The 12,246-nt window shown below is 46.0% G+C and overlaps 1 protein-coding gene across 7 annotated transcripts in view; it reads right to left on the bottom strand.

The window, feature by feature from the left end:
- Positions 1-2,593: 2,593 nt before the first annotated feature.
- dock1 (dedicator of cytokinesis 1) overlaps positions 2,594-12,246 on the bottom strand; it is a 219,349-nt gene continuing 209,696 nt past the window's right edge. For 6 of the 7 annotated variants that reach the window (XM_080834740.1, XM_080834744.1, XM_080834742.1 and 3 more), the window contains 6 exons: positions 11,877-12,014; positions 9,863-10,008; positions 8,381-8,585; positions 6,361-6,538; positions 5,385-5,536; positions 2,594-3,493 (listed from right to left, as the gene is read on the bottom strand). In XM_080834740.1, the coding sequence (XP_080690866.1) occupies positions 3,398-3,493; positions 5,385-5,536; positions 6,361-6,538; positions 8,381-8,585; positions 9,863-10,008; positions 11,877-12,014 (915 nt within the window). In that variant the 3' untranslated portion in view covers positions 2,594-3,397. Of the gene's footprint in view, positions 3,494-5,384; positions 5,537-6,360; positions 6,539-8,380; positions 8,586-9,862; positions 10,009-11,876; positions 12,015-12,246 lie in introns of those variants that run through there. The other variant, XR_013968570.1, reaches the window with a different exon arrangement.

Here is a 12,246-nt window from a genome sequence, read left to right as displayed (position 1 = left end):
GATCACTTTGATCAGATTGTTGCTCAGAGCTGGGTTCACAATGAGAACAGTATTGATAGTTGTTGACAGTATCTATAGCTTATTATGGTTGCATCCATCACGTGTATGGAGCAGAATCTACCTAATGAAAAAGACACTAAAATTGCACAGAGCAGAGCAGACCTAAAAGTGGTGAAGACATATGCTGTAGCTGCCCAAGACTGTGAGACAATGAGAAAAACATTAACATTAAAATGCAAAGTTTTCACAAATATTTAGACAGAAACTGTAAGCCTTAAACAGCCCATGGCATGCAGGACCCGTCTTCTGACTCGCATGAACATTACCACATCCATAAGGCTGTACCACGCTGCTTGTTTACATGAAAACCTTAGGCTAGGCCAAACTGACTCGGGACATGTCCTAATTGAAAACATTTCAAGGTTGCATGGACAGTTTGACAGAAATTGCATTTCATGTAACAGTGTTGGGGAGTAACGAGTTACATGTAATTGCGTTACGTAGTTTAATTACAAAATAAATGTAACACTAATACATTACAGTTACTGGAGAGAAATGTGTAATTAAATTACAGTTACTTACGACATTTTTCAAAATTACAATTTGAATTACATCTTAATACTGTCAGCAAAACCTTGCTCAAATGTATATTTAAAAAAAAATGTTTCGCATGTTTTTCTGGCTACTGTACAAACACCCCCGTTGTCATTTCCCTCCACAATAGTTTGATCCAGAACTTTCTGTGTCTCTATCACGTCTACAGCGCCATCACGTCTGCTAGTAGGCCTACATGCCTGTGCATGCAGCGATCTGAATTTCAGTTGCTAACAACCTACCAGAAATGTATCACAGAAATTGAAAAGTAATCAAAAAGTAATCAAAAAGTAATTAGTTACGTTACTCAGATAAAGTAATTCAAATAGTTACACTACTATTACATTTTTAACAGGGTAACCTGTAACTGTAACGAATTACATTTCTAAAGTAACCTCCCCAACACTGCATGTAAACATCATACTGTTTGAAGATCATAATACAACGCCAGCCTTTGGTAAACCAAGGTTTAGATAGATTCAGAGTGCTGTTTGGAGATTTTAAACACGCGCTCTCTGTGCTCACAAAATGCAACTAATGTGAAGTAGATCTGTTGCTTGAAAGACACACAGATGACTCAAAACTTATTGGCTTCATTGTATATTGCAAAATAATTCTATTTTCGAGGGCTTTGATGCACGATCGGAATGACGTTTATAATATATCATTAGGGTCTAGAGAAGGTCCCTTCCTACATGAGCCTATAAATGCTGTCTGGTCAATGACAATTTGTTTTGTTTTGTTGTTGTAATGATATTACTAACTTAGATCATAAGGGCAAGTAGATGATGGCTTAATATCCATTTCTTGGTGGACTACCCGTTTAAATGTATAGGTTTTATCACTTAAAACTTCTGATTACAACATTGTTGACTGTTCCCTTGATTCAATTAGTTATATTTCTCAGAACCCCTAGCCAAAGGACAAACTGATTGCATTACAATCTTACATTTTATGCAGTCCTATATCAGGCAGGGAAAAATTGCCCAGCTTTAACAGTGTTCACATATGCTCATAACAGACAAATGCCCCATAAAGTATCAATTTCCTCTTTTCTTTTAGCATTTCAAGTAGACGTTCTCAGAGCTAAATTTGTGCCATAATTCCCTGCCACTCTGGGAGTGAGCGATCCGATCCAGGTCTTTGTGTTGTTCATAGTGCCAGTCTTTTTTGCAGCCTCTCCTGTCCCACTGGGGGCCATGCAGTAATTGCTCATTTCTCTCCCATTAATGTCTGTGCTTTTGTGGAGTCCACTGTCCCCTGACTCCGCTTACTCTCTCTGCCAAGGAATTTAATGAGGTCCAGCTATCCTCAGCTTGCTAAGTGACAACCCTGTGAGAATGACGAATACAGACACATAGACACACACACACACACACACACACACACACACACACACACACACACACACATACAGACAGACAGACAGAGACAGAGATGAAGACAGAGACGCAGACACGGTGTTCTCCAAATGGAGTCTGCATTTTGTGAGGGGCTGGTTTGTCCACTGTTCTGAGGTGAACATAACAAGCGTAGACTGCTCGTCTGTGAACCTATGTAACCTCTGCTGTAGATTAAATACATTATGCTAAAAACTGTAAATAATGTCAGTATGGATGAGTAGAGTGCATTGTAATGGACTTTACTGTTGCTACACAGCTTCATGTTTGGTTTTCTCCTTTGAGATGCTTTGTTTGGTGAAGCCTTGCTATCAGAGGCCAACTGATTCAAATGAGCCCCATCACAAACTCTCCAGCCTTTGAAGTGACCAACCTCCTCTGAGATGGAGAAGAGAAGGACAGGCAGACAGGCGCTGCACAACCCCATGTTTCTCCTACTCCAAAGCTGACCAACACCTTGAGATCTGGAAGCACACTAAGGGATAGTATGTCTGAGATGTAACAAACACATTTGCATTTATTTACTCTACTCTGACAACTCATAAAGACATGTAATCATACCGCAGGTTTAAAAATACATACATTTGTAGAGCGTTTATTTCAAAGTCAGTAGTGAATTTTGGAACATTTTGATGTTACTGGAATCCATGGTTACAGCAATGTATGACAAAATTCTATACAATGAAAGTATGTTGGAGAGTTAGTTGAGTACACTCTCAAAAAAAACAAAAAAAAATCCATCACAAGGTAATTTACATATGGTACTTTACAGTCCCTGTCATTGGAAAACCTACAAGCCCTTTTTTGAGTAAAATGCCAGTTAATGTCATGTTAATAAAAGTCATCATCAATTCACTTTTCAAAGAAAGAAACAATACAAAATAAAATAAAATCATATATATATATTTATATATACAAAAAAAAAACCTCTGTACAGTGCGATACACTGAGAACAGTGTGGCTATACGGAGAAAACTACCCTTATAAAAAATGCTGCAGAATAAAGCAATCAACCTCGGTTTCCTGAAAGTGGTCCGTGTTGGCCGTTGGTTGCTTGGTCAGAATGTACTCATCAAAAAAGAAGGCGTTTCAGTAAAACACTGTTGTGGAGATTACCTGGAGAACTATGGGAGGAAGTCCATCCACTGCTGACAGCTCACTCGAAGGCTTGATTAATAATCGGCACAGGTTCCCTAGTGGAGTGCCCTGTGCACGGGCTCATAGTAGAGCAGCGATCGCAGATGCAGACCTTGATGAGGTATTCAGCTTGCCGAAACTAGGGGGAAGGGGGATTCTACATTTAAAAACAATAAAACACAATTTCAGTTCAGTCTTTTCAATGTTTGTTCTGTTCAGTTCAGTTCTATTTGCTTTTGTTCCTCCGGGCAGGTTAGTGTCGCTTCTTATTGGACGATTCCTGAATCGATGGAGGCCTGCTTCCTCGTGGTCTTGGGGGGCGGGGGAGGTGGAGTCTTGCTGGGCAGAGGGGGTGGCAGATGCTGAGAACACAGAGTGATAGAAGAAGAAGAAGGAGGGAGAAAATAGAGAATTCAATAACAGGCAGCTAATGCACCCAACCTAGATGCTAACCACTTTAATGCACACACTCCAAACAGATGGGATCCTCTGGGAACACACTCGCTCCATCTCACCCTGATATGTTTACCGTCTGCCGCCTGATACTGGCACTCATATATTCTCTATAATCCCCCTCCATGGCTTAGGTTTGTAAGCTGATACCTTGGTGCTTTAATGATGGCTATCAAGGCCAGGTAAGAGTGGAGAGCTTTCCGGAAAGCCTCCGCACCTGAGTCTGTCTCTGTCATCGCCATTCTCCTTTTATCAGAGAACTTTTCTATCATGCGCCGGAGCATTAGAGTTTGGTTATGTGGTGGGGTGTGGAGCGGAGGTGTTCACCTTCAACTTGCTCTTATCCCCCACTGTTCACGTGCTCCCCACTGAAACTTCTGATGACACACCAGGCTTAATGTCACAGATTCACACATGATCAATGGCACAAGCAGTGCCCATGAGACGCTAACACACACTGTGTGTGTGTGTGTCTCTCTGTGTGTGTGTGTGTGTGTGTGTGTGTGTGTGTGTGTGTGTGTGTGTGTGTGTGTGTGTGTGTGTGTGTGTGTGTGTGTGTAGGCCTGCAGAGAGGGGGCTGCTGTCACTCCATTGTGAGAGCATCTGCTCCCAGTAAATCACTGTCACCTCGCTGTGCCAGTTAACTGCAGAGGACTCCATTTTACTAGCTGTCTGTGACACGCACCAGTGGATAAACAAGATTAGTGAAGGGCCGAGCATAGAGGAGGGACTGAGGAGAGAGAGAGAGAGAGAAGAGAGAGAGAGAGAGAGAGAGAGAGAGAGAGAGAGAGAGAGAGAGAGAGAGAGGGAAATAAATGTAGCAGAGAAGAGAAGTGAGTAGAGGAGAGGAGAGGACAAGAGAGATGATGTGGAGAGATGGAGGAGAGACCTTATGAAGACAATGATCAACAGCAGGTGAGGAGCTGTGGATGGATGGGGAGGAGGTGTAATCATGTCATCCATCAGCTTGTGCCGTTAAGCACAGCTGTAAAGTGCACATCAATAACGGCACTGGAGCCATGTTTAACCCACACACGCTGATAACAGTGTATGATACAAAGTCTCGAACACACACACACACACACTCTCATAATACATGATGTGCTCAGACCCACCGGACCAGTAGACAGACACAATCTCAGAAGAACTCATCTGTGTGCATACACACACACACACAGACAGTACACACATACCCACGTACAAGCAGACACAATCGCAGAAGTATTCACACTCACACAAACTCTTCCAAGCAATAACTGGCAGAGGTGTGTGTGTGTGTGTGTGTGTGTGAGTGTGTGTGCTGTGAGTGTGGCTGACATACGTACCCTGTGATGTGGCAGAGGAGGGGAGGCCTGGTGGGGCTGGTGTGTGTGTGTGTGTGTGTGTGTGTGTGTGTGTGTGTGCTGTGAGTGTGGCTGGTATACGTACCCTGTGATGGGGCAGAGGAGGGGGATGCGTGGTGGGGCTGGTGTGTGTGTGTGTGTGTGTGTGTGTGTGTGTGTGTGTGTGTGCTGTGAGTGTGGGTGACATACGTACCCTGTGATGGGGCAGAGGAGGGGGAGGCGTGGTGGGGCTGGTGTGTGTGTGTGTGTGTGTGTGTGTCTCTGAATGTGTGTGTGTGTGTGTGTGTGTGTGTGTGTCTGAATGTGTGTGTGTGTGTGTGTGTGTGCTGTGAGTGTGGGTGACATACGTACCCTGTGATGGGGCAGAGGAGGGGGATGCGTGGTGGGGCTGGTGTGTGTGTGTGTGTGTGTGTGTGTGTGTGTGTGTGTGTGCTGTGAGTGTGGGTGACATACGTACCCTGTGATGGGGCAGAGGAGGGGGAGGCGTGGTGGGGCTGGCCAGCTCAGAGTTGTCCATCAGGTTTCCGTAGTCGGCCATGCTGCCTTTCATTGGCAGCGGGGGCGGGACTTCCCCTTTCTCTGCGCAGCCCATCCCGTTCAGCTCAAGATCTGTCAATCAACGACACAAACAAAGAAGTCACAATCAGCTCAGATCTGGTGTGTCAGTCCTGATGTAACGTCTCCTCTGTCAAGTAGCAGGTTCTCCCCTCAACTTCAAACCCACTGCACTCCGAGCGCCCACCACCGTGGGAACGCTCTGTGTGTTGTCTGATCCCTCTGTAGCTTGTTTGGACCGCAGGCTAACTCTGGAGACGCTGGTGCTGATGACATACTGTGTAACGGCTAGACCGTCAAGGGTTTTGGCGGTGGGGGTGGGGGTAAAGGGAGACTAGGAGAGTCTGCGACAGGGAGGTCGTGAGTCGATGAAATAAGAGGCTGTCTGTCATGAAGTGATGCAAAGATTGAGGGATAAATCAACAACATAGAGAAGGTGCCGGATGAGAGGAGTTTCCATTTCAGTTTCTGAACGCTGAAAAATAATCTATATGGAGCACATTTTCTTACACCCAAAACCCAGACAATAAAGCTGATGATCAAGCCTAGTTAGGAGATTAAAACTGATTCTATTAACCAAGGGTGCTTCTGAGTCTGACAACTGGTTTGGGGAATGTGAGCTGGTGTTATATTGAATGTCATTACACCATCACTGCTGTTCACAAATGGGCTGAATTTGCCACTCTGAGGGGGAAGCAATGCGTTCCATTCTCCTTTTCAAAGACTGGTCATTAACCTGTCATGGGGCTGGTGTCTTATGAAATGTGAGCCCATCCTTAGGTAGGCGAGGAGCGGGAACAGAGGTGAGGTCACGGCTGAGTTAATCAATGCTCTCATCGATGTGGTGAATGAGCGGTGCTGATGGGAGGAGTACTCACTGGAGCCGGAGAGCAGGCTGAAGGACAGCTTGGCCCTGGGGGTGATGGGAGGAGGGCCCCCTGCCGCTGCTGACATCCCCGAGGGGGTCGGGGGGCCAGGGGACACGGACAGGCGCCGGTCAGGGCCCAGAAGGTTGATCACCTGGCTCTTGGGCCTCTGGGGCCGCAGTGGACTGATCTGAGGTCAGAGAAAGAGGGAGGTAATTAGGGTTAGTGCATATATGAACATGTTAGCACTGGAACTAAAACCACTGAGTGGGGAGGGTGTGTGTGTGTGTGTGTGTGTGTGTGTGTGTGTGTGTGTGTGTGTGTCGGTGAATGTGAGTGATTTGCTGCTGAATTTAGAGCATTGCAATTGAAATGTCAAAACCTGATAATGGTAACTTTGTGAAATAATTCTTAGTGGATGTAGCCTCAAGTCATATTTATTTTCTGATTTCATTTTTGTAATCACTTAGGAGGAGGTGTTTCAGGTAGCTGAGAATGCCAGTTGTGAAGCACAGCAATCAGACACAGGCCAGAGTGGGAGGAAAGCATAGGGATATTTAGATGGTGTTTGTGATTGTGTGTATGTGTGTGTGTGTGTGTGTGTGTGTGTGTGTGAGTGTGTGTGTGTGTGTGTCTCTGTGTGTATGTGTGTGTGTGTGTGTGTGTGTGTGTGTGTGTGTGTGTGTGTATATGTCTGTGTGTGTGTGTGTGTGTGTGTGTGTGTGTGTGTGTGTGTGTGTGTGTGTGTGTGTGTGGGCAAAATTGACATTCTAGCTCAAAATGTCCTGTCCTTTTTTGAGATTGACAAACTGGAATGTTTAGAGTGCACAGCACTACAGGAAAGCTTTGCACAGCGTTAAAAAGCACTAAAAGGACATTTTGAATGAAAATGCGCCTTTGAAATACGTAGAAATCTGTGAAGGAGGATGATGATCAGCAGCCACTCATGAAACATGACCCGGCAGTTGTGCCAAGAGTCATCGTGAAATGGGGCATTTTTGATAAATAATACATTCCCCATAAGCCACATCATAACACATCAATGGAGGGCCACTACAGAGGAAAATTGCTTTCCGATCCTCAATAGGCTTGTTCATCTTCTGCAAACACGTGGGCGATGATCTCTCCACAAATATTAGGCCGCTTTTGAAAATACATAAAAGCCAACCAAAAGCCAAAGATAGGCGCGCTCCATTCCCCCCAGCGCTCTCAATGAAAGCACAATTGATTTTCAGACCTGGTCCATTTTGCCGGGGAATGGAGGCCGAGCTGACACAGTGGCAGTGAAATACTAAATGGCATAAAATCCACACTGTCCGGCAGTGCCACTTCACACGGAGAGATTGAAGAGGACGGGGGCAGCACCTTCATCAGTCATGACGCAGAGGCAGGCAAAGTCAGACAACAACACGTCGAGGAGTGGCCTCTTACAACTGTCACCTGAGCAGCGTCCACTACTCTCACGACAGGCCCCAGCTGTCTGGTACAAGGGTCGTGTCCTCTACAGGCCTCTGGCTTAACCTACAGAGTGGGCCTCAATCAAAGAGAAACTCTTCAAAGACAGCAAAAGTTGATCTATGTAGCTGGCTGTAATATGTAGTGTTATACATACAAGTAACATACTGGATGTGAGAATATGCTTGGAATGAGTATTTTTCTACATGAGTATGCATGGGAAGAATATACTTAGGTCTGTTTCTGCATTTGCATTTTGATAAATGTGAGGTGTGTGTGTGTGTGTGTGTGTGTGTGTGTGTGTGTGTGTGTCTGTTCCTCACCATCTCTGAGAGTATGACCATCTCAGATGAATGTGTGAGGTGTGTGTGTGTGTATGTGTATGTGTGTATGTGTGTGCGCGTGTGTGTGTGTGTGTGTGGTGTGTGTGTGCGTGCGTGCATGCCCGTGTTCCTCACCATCTCTGACAGTATGACCGTCTCAGAGGGCTGTGTGTGTGTGTGTGTGTGTGTGTGTGTGTGTGTGTGTGTGTGTGTGTGTGTGTGTGTGTGTGTGTGTGTGTGTGTATGTTCCTCACCATCTCTGACAGTATGACCGTCTCAGAGGGCTGCAGGGTGATCTCGGTGGCCTTGAGCTCCTTGTCGAAGCTCTCCTGGTGCTTGCTGTTCCTCTTCTCCTTCTTCTTGTCCTTGTCCTTGCGTTCCCTCTCCGGCTCCTCTCGGTCCAGCTTGTCCTGGGACTTGCAGTGCACTTTCTTTGGCAGTAAGGGCTCCAGGGTAAACCTGGTGTAAGGGCAGAGAGATGTGGAGGAGGTGGTTATGGGCAGGGTAAGTGAGTGCTGGCCTTCTGAATGCCATTCAAGGCAAACATACCAGTACCAGTCAAATGTTTTTTCTCTACTTTTATTATTTCCTACATGGTAGAGAACACTTTTTTTGTTTAGTTCATCATTCCATATTTGTTCTTTCGTAGTATTAATCTACAATGTAGAAAATAATAAAAGTAAAGAAAAAACTTTTGACTGGTACTGTATCATCAGACATTTAGTGGAGCTTGTGGAGCTGCAGCCTTGGATATCCTGGCAGCTAGCATGCTAACTCTGGCTGATCAGACTCTCCTCAGTCAACCAGGTGCTAATGAGGCTTCACCTCTCTCTAAGCTCCTTGGGTCCCCAAGAGACCCCATGTCTTTCATCTCAACTCGTACTTGACAAACCTCGTGACTTAAACATGGCCGACTCAACCTCAAACCGTCAATTCAAAAGGCGACCTCTAAAACGGGACGCGTTCAGAAGCAGTAGTCACACTGCCTTTGTGAGGCTCTCCATCTAGCTCATTAGGCGTTTCATGTGTGGCTATGATCCAGCCACTGTGGCAGGGCCAATGTGGGTCCTCTTAATGAGACGGATTAAATAATTAAATAACAGCACAGGCACCACACTGCCCTTTGCTAACAAACAGCCTTCATGAGAGCATCACTGAAGGTTTTCTTTCCAGGCAAAGTCACTAATGAATCTTTCACAGTTGCCGGGCTCCTCTGATTGAGCCTCTCATTGCAGCCAATAGCATCAATCCTCTTCCAGAGGCATGGTAATTGGCTGAATATCGATTGCTCCCAACAAGACCTTTCAGAATTCCCTTGATGTGGTCAGTGTGTTCTCGTCCTTGCTTTTCTTAGCTGACCATTTGATACTTGGCATCTTTTCAAAAAATGAGAATGAGGTTTTGCTATTTTCAAATGCTTTCAATTGCTTGATCAAAGGAGGCTTTTTCTCGTTTTTGAAAGGAATGTCTTTTTTTTCTCTGACAACCAGCAAAAGTCTGTTCTGTACTGTTGTGCACTAATAGAGGCCAACTCAGACAGTCAGTGGAGGCCAAAAGAGTGTGAACGCCACTGTAACGCCATCAGCAGGAGCCTCCATATGATTAGCGGATCACTGAAATGCCCAGGCGGTGGTGACCTCACAGGTGAGAATTTCCATATCAGTCGTGTGAAATCGTGCTGGAAGCTGCCGTGTGCTAGCCGCGGTGATGGATGGGCCGTCGCCGTGGTAACTCACCCGTCAGAGCCGGGCCTGGAGGGGGAGTTGTCGGAGGAGATGGAGGTGACGGAGGCCACGGACAGTGGCCGCTGGGAGGAGGGCATGGTGAAGGAGCGGACCATGGAACGAGGCCTCTGACCACCCCGACGCTCGTCTGCCCCTGGCTGCTTTCACACACACACACACGCACACGCACACGCACACGCACACGCACACGCACACGCACACACACACACACACAGAGACACACCCACAGGCACACGCACACACAAAGAAACAGAGAGAGAGAGAGACACACACACACACACACACACACACACACACAAAGAAACATTTTAGTGAGTATCTGTATACTAAAAAAAATCTATTGACTAATATTCACGAAAGCACAGAGTGGAAAACAAACACCCATTCCAAGAACAAACCATCACAGTGCTCGAGCATGCGAGACTGTACCCCTGTTGAACATCAACCCAAAAGCTCTCTCCTGCAGCCTCCCCCATGGGTCTCCTGAGCTAAATGAAGTGTTGAGAGATGAGCCCCAGTCCTGCTCCAGGTGTCCTTGAGCTGTCCTCTGTGAGGAGATCCATCATGCTACTGCTGCTGCTAGCGTGCACACACCTACCTACCCACCCACCCCAACCCTCCCCCTCCTACCACTGCTGCTGCTCAGAGGACACCTGGCCTGATCAGAACACCACCCCCCACACCCCTTTCCGTTATCAATAACTGCTACCTGCCACCAACGCCCAGGTTGGAGGCCCACAGCTCCGGTCAGAATTAAGAGCTGTGTGGCAACGTGCACCACGGGTCTGTCTGCGGCGGTGAAATATTGGGTACAGGAAGGGAGCTGAGGGAGGCCTTGTGGGGAGAGGGGGGTAAATAAGCTCCTGCCACTTTGTAAAGAAGGAGTGAAAACAAGGTCGTTTGGCTGTCATTTGCTATTTGTGTGCACAGCGGCAGAGTTCACTGAGCCAAATGCACTTAATGTATGAACTTAATACCAAGTTCCAGCAGAGGAATGGGACTTCAGACTCTATGGAAACATTTGTCTGGCAAACTCAGAATTGCAGAATTTCAGATTTTTAAGGTTTTCTCATCTTTGCCAATTTCGATGTAAAAGTTATTGTTGTCGTAGTGTAGAGCCCACACAGGATCACAGGTCTAGCTCTCCTGATTGTGGTATAAGCAAACTTGGGCACAGTAGCCCATTTTAAATTGAGATCCCAGTATATTACCATTACTGCCTTGTTTGTTTCCACTGAACCTAACAAAGACATTCATAGCATAATGAACATTCAAACATAATTCAAAGCATTCATAGCATAACATAATGCTGCCCCAGCCTGTGTTTCTAGAACGTTCTGGTAGCAGAGGTGTGGCGTTAAGCATAACATCTAGAATGACCTTTAATGCCACGTTCAAGACCACTTGGGAGAAGAAAAATATCCCCATTCTGAATGAGGCGTGTCATTTAATCAATCGTTATCAAAAAAGGAACCCAACAGAAACATTCATAGCAATGTTCGGGCTGAAGGTAAGTTGGTGTGCATCGTGTGCAACATGTTAATACTTATGTCGGATTGGTGTATTCTGACAACACAGTAAAGTCTTGCTTCATTTTGGTTTGCTGCTAGGCTGCATCACGACCTAATCCCACCATGCTGGCTCTGCCACAGACACAGACACAGATTCGGCTCTGTGACTACCTCTGCTGTCGGCTTAAAGGCGGAACAACAATGCTCCACCATTTGGTGTTTGTACGTCTAATACAGAACCATGAGGCAGAATAATTGCGCAACATTCCCACCTTGAACAGGCTGTTTTAAAGGGGCTTATGTCATGTGTAATGTCATTTTTTTTCCCATTCACTGCATAAATGCAGGCAATGTGCATTTTCTCAACGTTCCACTGTATTTCCCTTCCTTTATCTTCCCTCATTTTCACAGACACACACACACAAACACACACACACACACACACACACACACACACACACACACACAGGAGAAAGAACCTGAGGGAGTCTCACCAGGGTCTTAACCCCATACGTCTTCTCCACCTTCTCCCTGAGCTGCTTGAAGCAGGCCTCCAGGCGCTCATGGAAGGGCCTCAGAGCCTCTGTCACCTTCTCACCATGGATACGCACACCATCTGCCAGGTACGGGATCTAATGGGGGGGAGAGAGAGAGAGAGAGCGAGAGAGATGATCAGGAAATGGAGTTGAGCAAACTGTTATTATGTTGTATGATTTAAAGCACTGCATTCTAGTCCCAGTGGCACATCTACAGTGCGCTGTGCAATTAACTTAATACTATTCCACCTTTCACAGACACTTAAACACATGCATTCAATGCACACAAAATGACACACACAATAAAAACCAAAGGCAGAGGATAGGC

This window comes from Sprattus sprattus (genome assembly GCF_963457725.1).
Source record: "Sprattus sprattus genome assembly, chromosome: 3".
Classification (NCBI taxonomy): Eukaryota; Metazoa; Chordata; class Actinopteri; order Clupeiformes; family Clupeidae; genus Sprattus; species Sprattus sprattus.
Note: the sequence above shows the minus strand (reverse complement) of the source record. Positions and strands in the feature narration are given on the sequence as shown.